Source organism: Oryx dammah, unplaced genomic scaffold, assembly GCF_014754425.2.
Source record: "Oryx dammah isolate SB20612 unplaced genomic scaffold, SCBI_Odam_1.1 HiC_scaffold_13, whole genome shotgun sequence".
In the NCBI taxonomy this organism is placed as follows: Eukaryota; Metazoa; Chordata; class Mammalia; order Artiodactyla; family Bovidae; genus Oryx; species Oryx dammah.
The window spans coordinates 50,628,415-50,648,447 of NW_024070197.1; the positions used below are offsets into that span (position 1 = coordinate 50,628,415).

At 62.5% G+C, this 20,033-nt stretch overlaps 1 protein-coding gene across 4 annotated transcripts in view; it reads left to right on the forward strand.

The window, feature by feature from the left end:
* PIEZO1 (piezo type mechanosensitive ion channel component 1) overlaps positions 1-20,033 on the forward strand; it is a 57,353-nt gene that overhangs the window by 31,338 nt on the left and 5,982 nt on the right. For 3 of the 4 annotated variants that reach the window (XM_040253671.1, XM_040253669.1, XM_040253670.1), the window contains exons 3-34: positions 2,696-2,818; positions 3,826-3,868; positions 3,992-4,130; positions 6,797-6,965; positions 7,113-7,326; positions 7,431-7,602; positions 7,686-7,799; positions 7,878-7,968; positions 8,764-8,864; positions 9,146-9,406; positions 9,939-10,050; positions 10,134-10,312; positions 10,418-10,566; positions 10,654-10,836; positions 11,106-11,218; positions 11,320-11,474; positions 11,579-11,755; positions 11,847-11,972; positions 12,048-12,248; positions 12,638-12,842; positions 15,722-15,826; positions 16,402-16,555; positions 16,653-16,896; positions 17,016-17,112; positions 17,203-17,374; positions 17,699-17,788; positions 17,859-17,953; positions 18,253-18,324; positions 18,865-18,965; positions 19,398-19,479; positions 19,550-19,606; positions 19,694-19,866. In XM_040253671.1, the coding sequence (XP_040109605.1) occupies positions 2,696-2,818; positions 3,826-3,868; positions 3,992-4,130; positions 6,797-6,965; positions 7,113-7,326; positions 7,431-7,602; positions 7,686-7,799; positions 7,878-7,968; positions 8,764-8,864; positions 9,146-9,406; positions 9,939-10,050; positions 10,134-10,312; positions 10,418-10,566; positions 10,654-10,836; positions 11,106-11,218; positions 11,320-11,474; positions 11,579-11,755; positions 11,847-11,972; positions 12,048-12,248; positions 12,638-12,842; positions 15,722-15,826; positions 16,402-16,555; positions 16,653-16,896; positions 17,016-17,112; positions 17,203-17,374; positions 17,699-17,788; positions 17,859-17,953; positions 18,253-18,324; positions 18,865-18,965; positions 19,398-19,479; positions 19,550-19,606; positions 19,694-19,866 (4,469 nt within the window). The remainder of the gene's footprint in view (positions 1-2,695; positions 2,819-3,825; positions 3,869-3,991; positions 4,131-6,796; positions 6,966-7,112; positions 7,327-7,430; positions 7,603-7,685; positions 7,800-7,877; positions 7,969-8,763; positions 8,865-9,145; positions 9,407-9,938; positions 10,051-10,133; positions 10,313-10,417; positions 10,567-10,653; positions 10,837-11,105; positions 11,219-11,319; positions 11,475-11,578; positions 11,756-11,846; positions 11,973-12,047; positions 12,249-12,637; positions 12,843-15,721; positions 15,827-16,401; positions 16,556-16,652; positions 16,897-17,015; positions 17,113-17,202; positions 17,375-17,698; positions 17,789-17,858; positions 17,954-18,252; positions 18,325-18,864; positions 18,966-19,397; positions 19,480-19,549; positions 19,607-19,693; positions 19,867-20,033) is intronic. The other variant, XM_040253672.1, reaches the window with a different exon arrangement.

Genomic DNA, 20,033 nt, shown 5'->3' on the forward strand with positions numbered 1-20,033 from the left:
GGACCCCGTTCCCAGGGTCTCAGCTCTGAGCTGTTTGTTCCATCATATTTCATGCCCTGCAGTGATGGGGAACACTTTCTTCTAATTGGCGCTGGGAGAAGCACAGGCTCTCAGCCAGGGCAAGAGTCCAGGGTGGGGAAGGGTCAGGGCGCTGGGAAGACTCGCCTGCCTGACCTCCCTCTGTCCATCTGTCCAGCCTCAGAGGCCCTTCAGGGTCAGAGAGGCTGCTGGGTTTTTCCGGGTGGAAGAGAGGAAAATGTGAGGCCTGTCCGTGCCTGAGTGCCTGGCTACAGGGTCACGGTCGTGTTGCAGCTGGGCCTTGGCGCCAGCTCTGGGTGGAAGGTCTGAAGCTGCCCGGGTCCCCTGTGGGTGCTGATTCCTGGCTCTATTCTCATGTGGGCATCAGCTTGACCCCAGCTCCCTGTGCTGGGCAGAGAGGTGTCCGCTTCAGTGCGTCCTCAGGAACCTTCCAGCTCTTCCTCAGTCACTTTGCCGGCACTGTGGGCTACAGGCCCCAGCAGGGCACAGCCACAGCAGAAGCTTCAGAGATACCCGAGGGTCAGCTCTTGTGACCTGATTAACAGGGACTTGAGGAGCCAGGCCCTGCAATTGCTATCTGGAAAGGGTGACTGCCCTGGAGCCCTGGGCTCTGCTCTGACTTGGGGGCTGTGGACAGGAGGGCCTGGCAGGCAGGCCTCGTTCACGTCGCAGAACAGCGCCCCAGGAGGACCCTGTGCTCTTTGGACGAGGGGATGAGAGGCTCTGCTGTCCTCCCGAGACCTGTGCCCTCCTGCCTGTGGGCGGACAACGTGCCAGGCTTGGCAGAGCAGATTCCCAGGGCCTCGGGCTCAGGCTCTGACCTCCTCGGGCCCTGTCCCTCCCTGCCCCCCACCTCAGGACCATCCTCCCTGAGACAGGGCCTCAGACGAGTAGGGGAGTCCCCTTTCCTCAGCACCCTTCACCCAGTTCATGTTGGGAGGGTGAGGTCAACCAGCAGCTCACCGTGGTGCCAGAGCTGGGCCTGGGTGGGCACCACACCCACAGGGGTCCCAGGCTGTCCCAGAACAGGGTCATAGGAGTGGGGCTGTCCTGGAGTGTTTGTGTACTGAGCGGTCAGACCACGGAGGTTTGGGGCTTGAGCCCCAGTGCCCACTCTGGTCAAATGCTCTCTGCACCCCTCCACAAGCTCCCTCTCCTCCATGCCTGAAGCCCCAGCTTCCCAGCCCCATTTCCTGCTTCTCCAGAGATTCTGGCCTGAGTGGCGCCCTAGCTCCTTCAGGAGGAAACACTTCTGTGTGACCCCTCCCCTGCACGACAGAGGTGGGGGTCGCCTGCCCGCTGAGGCAGGGCGCCATCCTTCCACCACGCTCCCTGTGCCCTGCAGGCCTCACATGACCAAACGAGTGACCCCAGATTGAGGGGAGAGGCAGGCAGGGCTTCCAGCAACTGCAGTGGGTGGCCCAGGACCCACACACACTGCCCCACCCTCTCAGGATCCCCACACCAGCCTGACTGCCCTCCACCCTCTGAAGTTAGAGCTGCCCCCTGGCCTCGCCCAACACTGCTGTCAGCCATCCTGCTACCCTCTCATCCTCCATCCATTCCATTTATCCACCCATCCTCCCACCCACCCATTCACTTGTATATCCATCTTCCGCCTGTTGATCCATCCTTCCATCCATTCACCCACCTCTCTATCCATCCATCCATCTGTCCCCATCCATTAATCTCTCTGTCCTCCTATCTATCCATCCATCTTTCCCACCATCCTTCTTCCCATTCATCCATCTCTCCATCCTCCCATCAATTCCTCATTTACCCGTCCATCCATCTTCTCATACATCCAATCCATTCATCTGTCCATAGTCACAGCTGCCCATCCATTTATCCAGCTTCCCATCCTGTCTTCTCATTGACCTTCTGCCATCCACCCCTTCTCTAATCCATTCATCCATCCATCCATCCATTTCCCGTCCATTCCCGCGATACATCCTCTCATCCATCCAGTGCATCCTCCTCTCCATCCAGCCATCATCCATCCCTCCATCTGTCCCCCCATCTGTCCCCCATCCATCATGTGAATTCCTGGGGTACAGTCGCCTCTGGGAATCTGAGGCTTTGTTCTGTGGGCAGGTTTGATAAGTCGTATGGTTGAGTGTCAGACAGGGTCTTCCCGGCATGGTGCATGCTTTCAGCCCATATTGGGGGTGAGGCAGTACCATGCTGCCAGGGCCAAGTAGCAACACAGATGTTTGCTGGATACGTGACCAGACCTGAAGGTGGCCTCCAGCCTAAGGGGGCCTTTCCTTCTGGTGCTGGCTCTGCCCCTCATGCCCCATACCCCAAGTAGGGGGCGAGACTCAAGCACTGGCAGGCTGGGTGTGCTGTATTCCACTGATTCCTTGTTGTATGACTGTGGGCAAGTGCCTTCACCTCACTTTGCCCATTTCTTTGTAAAGTGAGGTCACGATAGTTCAGGACCATGGGGCGGCTGTGAGTGATCAGTGGGACGGTGTAGGAGGGGTGTGCTGCCTGAGTTCTCTGCTGACAGACCCTGGGTCCATGCTAGGCTGGTGGACACAGCCTGGCTCAGGGCTGACAGCCAGGGCTGACTGGCCTTCACTGGTCTCCCCCTCCTCATACTCCCACAGGCTTAGCTGCATGCTTGCCTTACCCCTGCCCACTCTGCCTGCAGGTCACACTGGCCGCCTCCTCCGAGCCCTGCTGGGCTTCAGCCTCCTCTTCTTGGCAGCCCACCTCACCTTCCAGATATGCCTGCATACTGTGCCCCGCCTGAACCAGCTTCTGGGGCCAAGCTGTGAGTCACTGGGGGACCTGGGGGGATGCTTGAGGGCAGTAGGCCTGGGGGAGAGCCAACGGTCTCCCTGAGCAACCAGAGGGTCTGGGCAGGGTTGGGGAGCCTCACACTCTTCAGCAAGGTCAGCCAGCCTCAGGGGCCACCCTGCCTCACCCAGGCTTTGTCTACCTCTGAGTGTCTATCCACTATTTATATCCAGTGCAAACGGGCCCAGGTTAACTGCCCCAGTAACAGGTGGCCATGGGGCTGGGCTGAACATCGGCAACACCAAACTGAGCCTGGCGTCCGGCTCACTGGACAGCCCTGGTCTTCTCAGGCCCCACCTGCTCACATCTTCCTCCTGGGCCTTTGGAGGCATAGAGGCTAGGCTGGGGGGACAGGGGTGCCAGCAGACCAGGTGAGCTGCCCGCCCACCATCTTGCACCCTTTCACCTGTGGACAGAATCTCCAGCTGGCACCCAGCCCTCCCACCTCCACTGACTCCAGCACCCCAGTGTGCAGATGACGGAGCCCTGGGCTCCCATCCCCACTGTTTGGAGGAGGGGTTTCCTACCTCCATGTCCCACCTGGATCGTGGCGGGCAGGATGTCCCACCCGGCTTCCCATTTTCATTCTGTGAAGATCGTGTCTCCTGCAGCTTAGAGACTGGATGTCTGGTGCCTCAAGGGCCCTCTGGTCCTGGTGGCTCTGAGACCAGGCTTCCCATGTGTGCCCCCTCCAGCTCCCAAGGAGCGGTCGGCCTTGGCCAACAGACCTGAGAGCCCTGCCACAGCCACGCAGTGTCCACTGGGCTGTGAGCCCCATTCCGCCAGGCAGAACTAATGCGCCTCTGAGCCACCAGACTTTCCCTGGCTGGGCCTGCTTCCCCACCAGCATAAGCAGCATTCTCGAGCATCCCTGGACACCTGGGGACCTGTGGCTTGGGGGCTTCTGAGGGCCTCTCTTGGCAATGAGGGGGTTTCTTGGCACTCACCTGCCTGACCTGGTTCCCCCACCTTTCTCTGCAGGCAGCACCTGGGACACCATCTCCCGGCACATTGGGGTCACGAGGTGAGAGTCCTCAGTCTCCCTTGGGGATTTCCTGGGCCTGAGGTGGGGGCCTCCAGCTCCTGGGGTGCCCCCACTGGCCCCAGCCCCACTAAGCCCACCATGGGCTCTCCCTGCCCTCTACAGGCTGGACCTGAAGGACATTCCCAATGCCATCCGCCTGGTGGCCCCTGACCTGGGCATCCTCGTGGTCTCCTCCCTGTGCCTTGGGGTCTGCAGGCGCCTCACGAGGACAGCCCAGTGCAGCCAGCACATCCAGGAGCCGGTGAGGGCTATGGGGCACCCCAGGTCCCAGCCATTTGAGGACTGTTGTACATCCTCTTTCTTTCTTTCTTTTCTTTTCTTAAACAAATGTGGACATTTTAGCTGTAAAAGCCTGTATGTGCCCACTGTGGAGAGCTGTGACAGCAGTGGAGGCCAAGTGTGTGTCCCGCAGGGCACTGGCATCGCAGGGCATGGTCCCAGCACGTGTGGGGGCTGCAGGCAGCATCTTCCCTGAGAGCTGCTCCTGAGGAGGGTCTTCAGGGCTGCAGGCCACAGGGAATCAGTGGTGCTGGGAGGCCGTGTGTGCTGGCCATCAAGGAGCACCTGGGGACTGATGGATGGACAGACAGACGGATGTTTGAGGAGCACCACCCACAGCTAGGGCATTGGTGGGTTTGTGGACAAGGCAGAGGCTGTGTAGGCTGGAGGCCTAGGGCAGGGCCCTGCATCAGAGTCCTTAGGGTCCTGCCCTGGGTCTTCCCTCCGTGTTCTCTGGTTGAAGGCTCAGCTCTCCTGTCCCTGCACGAGGGCTGTAGTCTTGAGCCTTGTTTGGGTCCCACACTCGGCCTCAGCCTCTGTCCACTAGGACCTGGTTTCCAGGGCTGGGTCAGGTCTGTGATATCCAGGGTCCCTGCCTGGTAGGCGGTGGGGGACACAGGCTCACACCCTTAGCCCCAGTGTCCTTTGGTCAGGCTGCTGATGCTTGTGGAAACGAGGGCCTCAGTCCCCAGAGAGAGGGCACTTCCTGTCGCAGGCTGGGGTGGGGCTCAGCCTGCAACTGACTGCCCATCCCCCGAGTCCTGGGGGGCAAGGCTGGCACCCCCATTTCACAGAAGACATGGGGCCTGGAGGTCAAGTGGCTCTTCCAGGTACTTGTGGGGGTCGAGTGGGGGCTGAGGCAGCCCCCTGACTGGCTGGCTCCCTCAATCCCTATGGCGTGTGGCACTGGCAGGCACAGGGGCCAGAGCAGCCTCTGGTTTCCTTGTTAGCAGAGCCAGGGCTTCCAGGAACAGCTCCGACGGGAAGGAGCTAGCTGGTTCCCCACGCCTGGGTCAGAGGGAGGGGGCCAGCCCCCCACTCCATGCTGCCCATCATCTCTCGGACCTCAGAGCAAGGCATCACAGGCACCCAGCGTTTAAGGTCTGAGCCAGAAGCAGGCACAGCACCCCTTGCAGACGACCCCACCTGGCAGGGCCATAAGCACATGCATCCGTGTACATGCACCCATCCCAACTTGGCACATGCCTGCCCTGCATTTCAGACGGGCTGTGGTGGGGGGTGTGGTCTGGGGGACTGGCCAAGGCAGGCTGGACGCTGCTAGCGGCCCCCAGCACCTGTCCTTTTGCCCAGCAGCTGCTTCTTTTCTTCCCACACCCAAAGCGCTCATTTTCCACAGCAGCTTTCCCAGAGCTGGAGCCAGGCTGTGGGCGGAGTGAGCTCAGGCCTGGCTGCTGTGCCTTCTAGGGCTGACCCCCCACCCCCATTCCAGGATATAAAAGGGGGACCCTGGGTACCACTCTGACCCCAAGGCTGGGCCTCCTGCCCTGCCCTGTCCCCTCCGCACTAACAGGTATGGCCCAGCAGCACTCCCTGGGGCCTGCCCAGATCCCCACCTACATTTGACAAGCAGAAGACAGATTCAGAGAGGTTAGGGGGCATGCCAAGGTTGCCTGCTGGGAGATGTGGAGCTGGGGTGTGACCAGGGCTCCTGGCTCCCCCACGCTCTCAGCCTGGACTCCGAGGGCTGCCTTGGCCAGGACGGGTGAGGCACAGACCAGCACCCATGTCTCAGGTGGAGACCCAGGGCCTAGGCTTCTGACACAGAGGCTGTTCTTTCTGCCTCCCTCCGTCTCCCCAATTCCAGGAAACAGTCTGTTCTGGGAAACCTTGAGGCAGGGCCGAGACAGACCGTGGTGTGTCTCCGTGCCCGCGGACAGGTGAGGCCAGTAGGGCTGGCCAGGGACACCCAGGAGGCCCACCTCACTCTCCAGATGCCCCACGGGCAGCAGAATGAGAGCAGGCTGTCCCCTGGTGTGGTCTCCCCTGGCAGTGTGACCCGAGTGCCCCCACCCCCAAACCTCCATTGCCGTTCTTATAAGGAAGGTGCTGTGGGCCGGGAGTAGGGTGTGGAGCCGCTCTGCGACAGTGAGGAACACCTGTGGCCCTGCCATGCGTCCACTGGGGACGCCCCCTGGGGTGCTCTCAGGCCAGGGTCCTGGGGCACAGATGCACGAGCCTGTGGGCTCCCCTGTCCTCGGGGCCCCTGGAGCAGTTGGAAGATAAAGAAGACGCACCTGAGGGGTACCTGGGTCATCTGAGCACCAGGCCTTGGCAGGAAGGTGTCACTGCTGCAGTGGGCCACCTCCAGGAAGGCCTCCAGGGCTGTGAGGCCATGGGAAGGTGGTGGGCAGAGCAGGCATGGAGGGCAGCACTGGTGCACACAGGCTAGCAGCCTTGTGACCTCAGAGGGCCAGCAGTGGGTGTGAAGAGGGGCCAGGGAGATGGCCACAGGGGTGGGCTCCTCCCTCCTCCCTTCCCTCTTTCCCTCCTCCCTCCCCACTTCCTCCTCCCCCCTTCCTTCTTCCTCCTTCCCACTCTCTACTCCCTCCTCCCTCCTCCCCCTCCCCCACCACATGCCTGACCTCTGCTCTTCCATGACCTTGGCAGGACGATGACAGTGAGGAAGCTGACGCTGGCTCCCTGGGGGAGCTGCGGGAAGCCCCTGAACTGTCCCCCACGCGGAGATCTCGGCTGGCCGCCCGGTTCCGGATCACAGTGCACTGGCTGCTTGTGGCAGCTGGGCGGACTCTGGCCATCATGCTGCTCGCACTGGCAGGTACCCACTGGGCAGGGGGCTGGGACCCCCACCTCTGACCATCACACTGGGAGGGGTCTCAGCAGCCAAGCTCCCCACTGACCAGCGAGACGGTGGTCACACCACCCCAGCCAGGAATGACCCTGTGTGCCCCTGCCTGGCCCGCAGGCATTGCCCACCCCTCAGCCTTCTCCAGTGTCTACTTCCTGCTCTTCCTGGCCATTGGCACCTGGTGGGCCTGTCATTTTCCCATCAGCCCATTGGGCTTCAACACACTCTGCGTCATGGTGGGCTGCTTTGGCACCGGCCATCTCATCTGCCTCTATTGCTACCAGACACCTCTCGCCCAGGCCACTCTCCCGCCTGCCAGCATCTGGGCCAGGTGAGGGGTCGCCCCAGGCACCACCCTGCCCTTGCCCCAGCCCTGCCCACCCGGCACCCGTGACCCCCTCACCACAGTATCACCAACATGCCTTCTATGGGCAGGGTGTTTGGTCTCAAGGACTTTGTGGCCCCCACCAACTGCTCCAGCCCCAACGTGCTGGTCGTCAATGCGGACCACGATTGGCCCGTGTACGTGAGCCCCGGCATCCTGCTGCTGCTCTGCTACACGGTGACCTCGCTCCTGAAGCTCCACACCCACCAGCCTGCGGACCAGGTGAGCACCCAGGCCAGCGCCCTGCGTCCCCCACCCCCTCAGGCCGGGGCTAGGGGGCTGAGCCTCACCTCTGGTCTCCACAGAGGAAGGAGGCGGCCGGGGACGATGACACACGGGAGGTGGAGTTGACTGAGGTGGACCAGTGGCCCCAGGGTCAGGCCAGGGTTGTGGCCATCAAGGAGGAAGGGGCTGCCCAGGTGAGGAGTCGGGACTGAGAGGTGGGGCCGGCACGCCCCTGCCCACAGGCTTGGCTCATGGGCTTGGCTTGTCTACAGCACACAATGCCTACTCCCACAACACCAGACCCCGACGACAACTGCATCATACACGACCTCACTGGCCACAGCGCCGCCCAGCAGCGGACCTGTAAGTATATATAGCCATACAGTGCTGCCCCCTGGCGGCCTTGCCGTATTGGCCTCTCTAGCTGCACCCCTCTTTGGGGCTGCCCACAGACCTTCATGGCTTGGCTGGTAAAGAATCCGCCTGCAATGAGGGAGACCTGGGTTCGATCCCTGGGGTGGGAAGATCCCCTGGAGAAGGGAAAGGCTACCCACTCCAGTATTCTGGCCTGGAGAATTCCATGGACTGTATAGTCCATGGGTTCAAAAAGAGTCGGACACGACTGAGCGACTTTCACTCACTCACGGACCCAAAACCCTGCAGGGATCTCCCTTGCCTGTCCGCCTGCCTCTCAGTCCCAGAGTTATTCACTGCTCTGTCTTAGGCTGGCTCTGTGTCCCCAGGGCAGGTCTGGGTGTTTTTCTTTGGTGCTTTTTCTTTCTTGTCTTTTGCCCTAAGCCTCGATTTCCGTCTTACAAAGTAAGGGATGAAGCTGCTGGCCTTGGGGGATGTGGGTACTCACAGAGCTGGAGGGACTGAGGCCACCTCGTCCACCCTGTCTGTCTAGAGTCTTGGAAACCAAGGCTGGGAGGGGGGCGAGAATGGGCCAGGGTCCCACGACACATTGGGAATAGGGTCAGAGTGGAGCCTGGGCCCTTTTCTGCCCCCAGAACCCCTATGAGACTGTGCTGAGCATGGCTCCATCACTGTCTGCACTTGGGGGCTGAGTCAGGTATGGGTGAGGGGCTCTGCCCTATTGATGTTGGAGCCTCCCCAGCGGGGGTCCTGCTTCACCTGTGATCCCTACCCTCACCCTAGCATGCCCCCGGCTGGCTGAGCCGAAGGCAACATCTCCGCTGCACGGCCTGGGCCACCTCATCATGGACCAGAGCTACGTGTGTGCCCTCATCGCCATGATGGTAAGGGCACTGGCAGGACCAGCCAAGGGCTGGGCCTTCCCACGGGCTCTCACGGCGTTACGGGAGAGGATTGTGGCCTGGTGCCTTGTCGCCAGAGGTGGGTGGGACTGCAGCCTGCCTGCTGGGCCACAAGCCGTCCAGGCCAGCCACCAGCCATGTGGTTGTGTGTGCGCACGTTTGTGCTGTGGGTGGGCCAGCAGGGCAGGTTTGCTTTCCTGTTGGGGGCCCCACAACATCAGCCTGGGGAGCATGCGTGCAGCCCTGCCCCGCCCGGCCCACAGGTGTGGAGCATCACCTACCACAGCTGGCTGACCTTCGTGCTGCTGCTCTGGGCCTGCCTCATCTGGACGGTGCGCAGCCGCCACCAGCTGGCCATGCTCTGCTCGCCCTTCATCCTGCTCTATGGGCTGGCGCTCTGCTGCCTGCGTTACGTGTGGGCCATGGACCTGCGGCCCGAGCTGCCCACCACCCTGGGCCCCGTCAGCCTGCGCCAGCTGGGGCTGGAGCATACCCGCTACCCCTGCCTGGACCTGGGCGCCATGGTGAGTCCGCCCGGCCCTCACCCGGCTCCCAGTGTGGTGGGCATGCTGCAGCCCAGGGCCCGCGTGTGGATGTCACCAGGACCCCCTGGCCAAGGCCAGCATAGTTGCTCAATTGGTGTTTGTCAAGTGAATGTGTGACGACCTCGCGTTGCTGGTGGCACCGTCCTGTCTGCCTGAGATGGGCTCTGTGAGCACTGCATGTGGTCCCGGGTCCCAGTGAGCTTCTGTGCCCCCATGGTGTCCCCTTGTGAGACAGGCCACTGCACCCGGGCATCCATGCTACCGCTGGCCTGGTGGGGCTGTGGGTTACACCTCACCATGTGAGTCTGTGGGCATGCAAGCTTGCAAACACATGTGAGCCCATGTTCACCTGTGGGTCTGTGTGTGAGTAGGAGCCACTGTGGGAGTGTGTGCGCGTTTGTGTGTGAATTCGTGCCTGCAAGGAGGATAGCAGGTGGGGGGACACCTTCCTGCTGCAGTCTCGCCTCTGGCTCTCCTGGGCCCCTCAGTGATGCTGCCCGCCTCTCCCCAGCTGCTGTGCACCCTGACCTTCTGGCTCCTGCTGCGCCAGTTTGTGAAGGAGAAACTGCTGAGGAGGGCGCGAGCCCCCGTGGCGCTGACGGAGGTCACCGTGGCCGCCACAGGTGAGCAGGCGGGAGGGTTGGGTGACTGGGGGGCAGCTCCTTCCCCACCTGCCTGGTCCTGATGCCGTGCCCACCCACTGCAGAGCCCACGCGGACGCAGATGCTGCTGCGGAGCCTGGGGGAGCTGGTCAGGGGCATCTACGCCAAGTACTGGATCTACGTGTGCGCAGGCATGTTCATCGTGGTCAGCTTTGCTGGCCGTCTGGTGGTCTACAAGATCGTCTACATGTTGCTCTTCCTGCTCTGTCTCATCCTCTTCCAGGTGCGGGGCGTGGGGTGCAGAGTGGTAGGGGCAGGGGCACAGGGGGGCACGGAGTCAGGGGGGTTGGGCCTCACAGCTGGCCTTACTGCGCCCGTTGGCTGGCAGGTCTACTACAGCCTGTGGCGGAAGCTGCTCAAGGCATTCTGGTGGCTGGTGGTGGCCTATACCATGCTGGTGCTGGTAGCCGTCTACACCTTCCAGTTCCAGGACTTCCCAGCCTACTGGCGCAACCTGACGGGCCTCACTGATGAGCAGTGAGTCCGGGGCAGGGCTGTGGGGGGCGGGATGCTACCATGGGGGCCATGCAGCCATGCTGACCCCTAGCCCGCCTCCCTGCCCAGGCTGGGGGACTTGGGCCTGGAGCAGTTCAGCGTGTCCGAGCTCTTCTCCAGCATCCTGGTCCCTGGCTTCTTCCTACTCGCCTGCATCCTGCAGCTGCACTACTTCCACCGGCCCTTCATGCAGCTCACCGACCCCGAGCACCGGCCCCTGCCTGGAGCCTGCACCCCACACTGGGTGCCTGGGTAGGCCTGCCCTCTGGAGCTGGGGGTCTGCAGAGGCTGGTGGTGTCAGGCAGGAGACCTGAAATGGGGGTAGGGCCTCAGCTGTCAACTTCAGGTGCCCCACTGGGGTCACAGGGGTCGGGAGGTCAGCAGGCCCCATGCTCCCACCTGGTGGCTGCAGCACCCACAGCCGGGGTCCCAGAGCTGGGGTGGGGGAGGCAGGAGAGGAAGGGGCTGCAGGGCCATCCCCGGAGCGCAGGTGGGAAGGACACTCCGGGGCCCTGTCCTAGGCAGGACGCGGTGAGCCGGACCCCACTGCTGCAGCAGGAGGAAGAGGAGGAGGTGCCCAGGGACGAGGGGCTGGGCACAGCCAGCCCCCACCAGGCCACGCAGGTCCCAGAGGGTAAGTTCAAGGTGCCCAGACTTGAGCCCCGGAGCCCCATCTGCACAGGACAGGACGGCCCAGGCCCCTCCTCTTCACTGTCCCCCCAACCACTCCCCCAGCCAGCAAGTGGGGCCTGGTGGCTGAGCGGCTGCTGGACCTGGCCACCGGCTTCTCGGACATCGTCACCCGCGTGCAGGTGCTGGTGCGGCGCCTGCTGGAGCTGCACATCTTCAAGCTGGTGGCCCTGTACACCGTGTGGGTGGCCCTGAAGGAGGTGAGTGTGGACATGCTCGCACACCCGCGTGGGCTCCTGGGCGCTGTGGGGGGGAGCAAAGGGGCCTGTGGGGAGGGTGCTGATCCGGCCGCCACCACCCATAGGTGTCGGTGCTGAACTTCCTGCTGGTCGTGCTCTGGGCCTTCGCCCTGCCCTACCCACGCTTCCGGCCCATGGCCTCATGCCTGGCCACCGTGTGGACCTGCATCGTCATCGTGTGCAAGATGCTGTACCAGCTCACGGTGGTCAACCCCCACGAGTACGCCAGCAACTGCACGGAGGTACGTGCCACGGTGGAAGGGCGGGCGCAGAGGGCCTGGGTGGGGGTCCATCCCTGAGGTCAGCATGCAGTGCCCGCCGCTCCTCTCCCAGCCCTTCCCCAACAGTACGAACCTGCAGAAGACGGAGATCCGCCAGTCCTTGCTGTATCGTGGGCCTGTCGACCCCGCCAACTGGTTTGGGGTGCGGAAGGGCTTCCCCAACCTGGGCTACATCCAGGTGAGTGTAGCAGGCAGGTGGGCTGGGTAGGGGGCGCTGCGGGGCAGGTGGGGTCTGACTGCCCTTGCCCCTCAGAACCACCTTCAGATCCTGCTGCTGCTGGTGTTTGAGGCCATGGTGTACCGGAGCCAGGACTACCACCGCCGCCGGCACCAGCTGGCCCCGCTGCCTGCCCAGGCCGTCTGCGCCGAGGGCACCCGCCAGCGGCTGGACCACGACCTGCCCAGCTGCCTCAAGTACTACGTGAACTTCTTCTTCTACAAATTCGGGCTGGAGGTGAGGCAGGGGTCAACCCTTGCCCCTTCTGTGAGGTTGGGCTCAGCTGCAGGGGTCCTTGCCACCCTCTGTGGGGCCTTTGCTGAGCAAAGGCTAGAGGGGATGGGGGGTGGTGCAGACCAAGGGGGCTGGGGGCCCCAGCTGCAGGTGGGCTTGGGCTTGGGCTCGGGCTCAACTCTGTCGTGGGGCCCCCACCTTGATTCCCCCAGCATGGAGATGTGTTTAGCCTCTGCTCCTCCAGGAGAGTGGCATGGGCCGCTGCCCCCATCCTGAGCACAACACCTTCTGCTCCCCAAGGCCACCCAGAGGCAGAGCCAGGAGGACCCCCCACCCCCGCCGCCGGCTCACTGTCCTCACCCTGGCCACCCCTTTCCTCTCTGCCACCCCAGGTCTGCTTCCTGGCGGCCGTGAACGTGATCGGGCAGCGCATGAACTTCATGGTCATCCTGCACGGCTGCTGGCTGGTGGCCATCCTTACCCGCCGACGCCGGGAGGCCATCGCCCACCTCTGGCCCAATTACTGCCTGTTCCTGGCGCTCTTCCTGCTGTACCAGTACCTGCTGTGCCTGGGCGTCCCCCCAGCCCTGTGCATTGGTGAGTGGGTCGCCGGCTGGGCACACGCTGGGTGCCCTGGCCCCTGGTGTGGCGTCAGGCCCCTCTCTCTCTGTGGGTTCTGTGGGCCGCAGTTGTGCCAGCTCTAGGGGGCAGTGCTGGCCCCTCGTTCACTGGTCTCCCTGAATCTGTTGTTTTCTTTTTGCCAAAAATTTTATTTTGAAAAGTTTCAAATGATCAAAGAGGTTGAGAGTTTGAAAAATAGTCCAGGGAGCAGACGTGTGCTCCTCTTGGCTAATGGGGGCTGTCTGGAGTCCATGTCCAGTATGCCCAGGGTGGAGGCCTCTGTGTGCAGGGCAGTGACCACGCTTGGCTGCCCATCCCTGGACGACACCTTGGTCTGGTGCGCCATCCAAGCTCAGCGGCCGCATCCTCAAGGCCGTGTCCCTGGTGGGTGCTGGTTCTGAGCAGGACCTGACAGGAACGCTTGGCCGTCTCCTTCCATCATCTTTCTGTTATGACCTTTCCAGAGTCAGCCCACGGGCTGGCAGAAAGCCCTGATCTTGGAACTGTGGGCCATGCCCGAGGCTTAGAGGCTGGTGAACACGTGGGCAGGAACAGCCCACAACGGGGACAGTGAGCGGCCGTCAGCCCTCCATGCTGAGGGGCTGGGGCTTGGTCTTGTGTGTGCACATCCACACTGCAGACTCTCCCTGCTGCAGGCAGGCCTGCATGTGATGGACATCGGTTCTGAGCTCGGTTACTCTTGGCACACTTGTTAGTTGTCCTGTGAGAGGAGCTTGGGTTTCTCCCCCTCCTGCTGTTTCCTGCGGTCTGCAGGTACAGGGGTTTCTCTGGACGCCTTGTAATGTCCTGTGCTCCCTTTCACATTCAGAGCATCTCAGCAGTGCCCGTGGAGCCCCCAGGCAGGCCCTTCCTCTCTCAGTGTCTGTCGAAGGCAGATCCCTGGCCCGTGAAATGCCCCCTTTGGTTGACAGTCTGTGAGTTTGGCAGCAGCAGAAGCAGAACAGAGTTTGCAAACATGCTTCACTTAGTTGTGAAGCGTCTGCCTCTGACTTGACCTGGCACAGCGACCCAAGTTAAGAACTGGAACAGGTGCAGGGCCCCGACGCCGGGCAGAGCCACAGGCCGCTGTGGCCGGCCCTGGTGGCCCCACCCGCCAGCTCTGTGTCCGAGGCCCCTGAGCAGACCCCTCGCGCTGGCCCCACAGTCTCCTTGGGCTCTTCTGTCTCTTATCATCTTGGGGCTTCCAGAGCACGAAGCAGTTGCCTCTAGAAACTCTCCACACAGCACCGTCATGGATTTCATTAGACCAGTTTATGCGTCTCTGGCAAGAAATGTGCAGCTGCGAATAGTCCGTCTCAGGGCATCACGTTGCGGCCGGTGTATGCCATCGCAGGTGATGGCCTTCCACCAGCGGGCCTGGCGCTGCTCGTCTCTGTCACGTGTGTGGTTGTGGAAGAGACCTTGGGACATGGCGAGGGTCTCATTCCCATGTAAACCCTCACCCACTCAGGGGATCCATCCACAGGAGTGTCTGGTTTTCTGGTGGTAACTTTGTCCCCTGTGGTGCCCAGTTGGCATCTTCTGTAAGAGAGCTGTCTCCTCACCCCGCTGGTCTGTCCAGCTGTTTCTCTGTCCATACAGATTCTGGGCCTTCATTCCTGGGCTTCTGCTCCCGCCTGTCACTGGGGCTTTGAGTTCGCACAGTCCCTGTGTGGCCCTTGGACATGCCCTCACTTGGTTCCATGAGGTGCTGCCTCCTCAAGAGATGCCCTGCTCCCCCGCCCCAGGAAAGTGGCCCCTGCCCCATGGAGCCTGGTTTCTTTCACTGGAAAGTGAAATTCAGAAACCAAGAACAGGTCCCGGCCGTGTTGTTGCTACGAGTGTCGCTGCTCCAACACTCTCTCGCTGGACAGTGTCTTTAGTTAAGACACCACTTCTGAAGCTACTCAGGGTGGCTCCGTCTGCACCCTCCCCCAAGACACCACTTCTGAAGCTACTCAGGGTGGCTCCGTCTGCACCCTCCCCCACGCCCAAAGGTGTGTCATGCGCACCTTGTCAGGTTAGACCCCTTGTCAGCCTCCGCTCCGTCCTGGGCTCCCCCAGCACCATGTAATGTAGTAAAATTCAGTCTTTGGTGCTGACCAGGGCAGGAGCTCTGTGTGCCCCGCAGGTTCCCACCCCCCACCTCCTTTTGCCATCAGCCCCCCAACCCTGCCTCCAGCAACCACCGTGGTCTCTGTCCCTGTGGTTTGCTGTTTGCAGAACAGCACGTGAGTAGGATAGTTTAACCTCAGGCTGTGGCTTCTCTCACGAGACACTGTTTAGGGTCAAGGTGCGCTGGTCTGTGGGTCAAGGTGCGCTGGTCTGTGGGCTGGATGCCACTTGGCTTGTGACCCCTAGTAGGCAGTTTTCTGTGCTTTGGATGCGCCAGAGTGGGCTTGACCTTTCACCCTTGGATGGCATCGGGCAGTCTCCAGGTCTGAGATGTCAGGGATGAGGTGCTATAGAGGTTTGCTTGTTCACCAGTGTGCAGGTATCTGTGGGGCCATGGTTTCTGTTTCTCTGGGGTGATCACCCCAGGTAGTCCTGCCAGTTCCCCTCTGCTCTGGTACTGGACGTCCACACTGTTTTCTTTTAGCCATTCTGACAGGTGAGCAGTGAAGCCTCATTTGGGTCTACCTGGGCTGTGGCCCACACGCAAGGCTCCGGCCCCACCCCCCTCAACCCCTGTGCCCCACCCACATCCCCCCACCCACCCAGGGTGTCTGGAGTGAATGTCTGTGAGAACTGGGCTCCCTGGGCCTGTGTGCAAGAGGGTGTGTGTGAGTGACTCCTGGGGTTACTGGGGTTGGAGGTGGGTCGGGACAGTGGGTGACCACACCCTCTGCCTACAGACTACCCATGGCGCTGGAGCCGGGCCGTCCCCATGAACTCCGCGCTCATCAAGTGGCTGTACCTGCCTGATTTCTTCAGTGCCCCCAATGCCACCAACCTCATCAGTAAGTCCCCAGCCCCTCACGCACACTCGCCACTGCCAGCCTTGCTGAGACCGTGCAGATGCCCATGGGATGGTCAGTGAGTGGGCACTGATGGTCCTCTCCAGCCAACAAGGGGCCCATCGTCCAGGCCTCACCAGGCGTCCAGTCCTGCCATTCCCTGTGGGGTCTGTTTTCCATGAATGTACCCCATCCCGCAGGCCCATCTCACATGTACACACTCCACACACACACACGTCTGCTCACTGGTGTGGGTACAGGTGTGCATGCAGGAGTGGACATGGGCAGACACGGGTGTGGAGACTGATGCCACATGGCATGCAGTCAGGCTCGAGTTGGCCTTATTTCCTGATGCGTGTGGTTTGTGTATGCAGATCTGCATGTACAGAGAAAATGCACACAGGCGTGTTCTCTGACACCCACGTGCATGTCCGCGCAGTGTGTGGATGCTGGCGTAAATACGCATGGACATTTCTGTCCCGCTGTCCACACACCCCATCACCCCAGGATAAGGGCTGAGCTGGCAGGAAGTGGACTGCACTTCCCAGGCATGATAGTGGCCTCTCGTTTGCCCACAGGTGACTTCTTCCTGCTGCTCTGCGCCTCACAGCAGTGGCAGGTGTTCTCTGCCGAGCGCACGGAGGAGTGGCGGCGCATGGCTGGCATCAATACTGACCGCCTGGAGCCGCTGCGGGGGGAGCCCAACCCCGTGCCCAACTTCATCCACTGCAGGTGGGGGTCTTAGAGGCTGTGGGACTCCTGGGGCCGTGGTCCCGGGCTGCCGGGGAGGTGGTGGTGACCTGAGTCCATGGTGACATCCACCTGGCAGGTCCTACCTCGACATGCTGAAGGTGGCTGTCTTCCGCTACCTCTTCTGGCTGGTGCTGGTGGTGGTGTTCATCACGGGGGCCACGCGCATCAGCATCTTTGGGCTGGGCTACCTACTGGCCTGCTTCTACCTGCTGCTCTTCGGCACCAGCCTGCAGCAGAAGGACACGCGTGCCCGCCTCGTGCTGTGGGACTGCCTCATCCTTTACAACGTCACTGTCATCGTCTCCAAGAACATGCTCTCTGTGAGCCTGGCCCCGCCCCACCCCGCCCCGCCCCGCCCCGCCCCATCTCGCCTGGCCCCGCCCCACCTCCCTGGCTCCGCCCCACCCTGCCACCCAGACTGACACTTCTCCGCCCGCAGCTCCTGTCCTGTGTCTTCGTGGAGCAGATGCAGAGCAGCTTCTGCTGGGTCATCCAGCTCTTCAGCCTCGTATGCACCGTCAAGGGCTACTACGACCGTGAGTGGGCGAAGCGGGTGGCCGGGGCCCCGGGGGTGCTCCGGGACACCCGGTTTACAGGACCCTGACCTGGACCGTGTCCGTCCGCAGCCAAGGAGATGCTGGGCCGCGACCAGGACTGCCTGCTGCCCGTGGAGGAGGCGGGCATCCTATGGGACAGCGTCTGCTTCCTGTTTCTGCTGCTACAGCGCAGGGTGTTCCTCAGCTACTACTTCCTGCACGTTCAGGCCGAGCTCCGTGCCACCGCCCTGCAGGCCTCCAGGTGTGCCACCCCTCCGTGACTTGACTTGTCACCTAGAGGGAGAACCAAGGAGACAGACCCCCTGGGACCTTCTCAGGACCTTGGCGATGCGCGGTCTCGCCCCCTTCTTGGTTGCTGGCTGGACTGAGGTCACGTCCCCACCAGAAGGCCTTCCTCCCCAGCCCTGCGCTTTGGCTGCTCCTGTTCCCTCTCTCCTACCCTGTGATAGTGGAGCTTCTAGGATGGTCTCCCTCTCCCTACAGCAGGACAAGGAGGGGTGTGGGTGGGTAGGACCTGAGCCCCCTGGGCCAGGCCGTAGCTAATGCCAGCCTTGCCGTCCTACAGGGGCTTTGCCCTCTACAATGCTGCCAATCTCAAGACCATCGAGCTCCACCGCAGGGCGGAGGAGAAGTCGCTGGCCCAGCTGAAAAGACAGTAGGTGCCATGTGGGCAAGGCCAGGGCTTTCCCAATTTGCCCAGTGCTGAGCCACCTCCCCTTCTGCAGGATGGAGAGGATCCGGGCCAAGCAAGAGAAGCACAGGCAGGGCCGGGCCAACCGAGGCCGCCTTCAGGGCTCCCCGGACCCCGGCCAAGAGCCAGGTGAGTGTGGACAGAGCCTCGGCACCCACACCCCGTGTGTCCATGCCCGCTGGAGCCATGTCCGTGCTGTGTGACGTCCCACGGGGCTTCTGGCCCATCTGCCCTGTGCTGTGTGGTCACTCTGTCCCTGCAGGCCACATGGCCGGACCGTGACTATCCATCTGCACTTGTGGGCTGTCCTCCACCCACCATGGCACTTCATATAGCCCCTTCATTGCCCAGGCGCTCCGAGTCTGTGTCCGCTGAGGGGCCGCCTGCGCCCCTTCTCACTGGCTCATGCGCACCCTGCCCCTCCACAGGGCCCGGTAGTCCAGGGGGCTCCTCCCCGCCACGACAACAGTGGTGGCGGCCCTGGCTGGACCACGCCACAGGTACTGCCCCCACCTGGCCTTCCCTGACCACCCTTCAGAGCCGCTGTGCGCTAGGCAGGCCTCTCTCTTGCCCTGCACTGACCTGGCTGGCAACCCCTGGGAGCCCTGCTCTCAGGCTTCACACTGAGCCTCTGGGTCATCAGGGGCCACATCCCCACAACAGGCTCTGTGTGTCTTCTGCTTTCTAACTCTTGGACTCAGACGTCTGAATCTTGGCTGCTGGCCGGCAGTGTCCCTCCTTCCCAGCCCTGCCCGCTCGTGTTCCTCTCGTCCAGTCTGGTCTCGTCCCACTGCTCTTGCTTGTGTGCCGTGCATGTGCCGCTGTTTCCCGGCCTGCCACTGCCTGGTTCTTGCCCATGGCCATCCCTCTGGGGAGGGTGGCATGCGGGCCTTTGCCCCAGGGTCACGGGCTGCTGAGGGTCCCAAGCTGGCCAGAATAGCCAGACTGTTACTGGACCCATTCCAAACCAAGGAGATGAACTTGAGGGTCTGGGGGGAGGAGGGAGGGTGGCTGGCTCTCAGTGGCCCCCTTGCCTGCAGTTATCCACTCTGGGGACTACTTCCTGTTCGAGTCAGACAGTGAGGAGGAGGAGGAGGCCCAGCCCGAGGACCCCAGGCCATCATCACAGAGCGCCTTCCAGGTGAGCATGTAGGCCTGACACTCCCTAGGCCTGGGGCACCTACCTAGCCCATTCCAACCTCCTGCACTCACATATGTGGGGAAGGCAGGATCTAGGGGTACAGGTCATGGGCAGCTGTGTGCCCCTCTGCCCACCTCCTCGGGCCCTGACTGACCACTCTGATCTCTTGAGAAGGCTCACTGTTTGCTAGACACAACCTTCCTGTCCACCTTTGGGCTCCTGTTCTCAGCATGGGGACTGGCGCTGAGTGGCAGCCAGGATGTGCTGGGTGGCTCCTGCACCACCCTCGTCTTCCCACCACAGCCCCCCAGGGATCTGATGGCCCCCACTCTGGCCTCCTGACCCCAGGCTGCTCCTGGACGGAGGCAGAGGTGGGTAAATGGGATCCCATGGCAGGGGTGGCGGGGTGCTAACCCAAGGCCCTGCCTGCAGATGGCGTACCAGGCGTGGGTGACCAACGCGCAGACGGTGCTTCGGCAGCAGCGGCAGCAGCGGGCCGAGCAACAGCGCACAGGTGAGTGTGGCTGTGGGCAGGTTGTGGGGTGGTGGGGAGGCAAAGCGCTGATCAGATCCCCTGTGCCTAGGAGGCGACCCAAGCCAGGAGGCAGGGCTGGCAGAGGGCTTGGAGGACGAGGTGACCGGTGAGTTGGCGCCAAGGGCTGTGGTCAGGGAGCGGGGGTCACCCGCTGACCGCTCCTTTACGCCCTCCTGCCCAAACCTCGCCGCAGGCCGCAGCCATGTAATGCAGCGAGTGCTGAGCGCCGTGCAGTTCCTGTGGGTGCTGGGCCAGGCGCTGGTGGACGGGCTGACGCGCTGGCTGCACGACTTCACGAGGCACCACCGCGCCATGAGCGATGTACTGCGCGCAGAGCGCTACCTGCTCACGCAGGAGCTGCTCCGGGTGAGCGGGCTGCCGCGGCCCCGCAGTGCCACGCCGGGCCACGCCCCCGGGTCCGCCCCCTATGCCGACACCCCGCCCACTACCACATGCCCCGCCCCTGCACAGCCGCCTGCCACGCCCCTCCTTTTGCCCAGATCCGTTGACCTGAGCCCTTGGCTCCCCTGCAG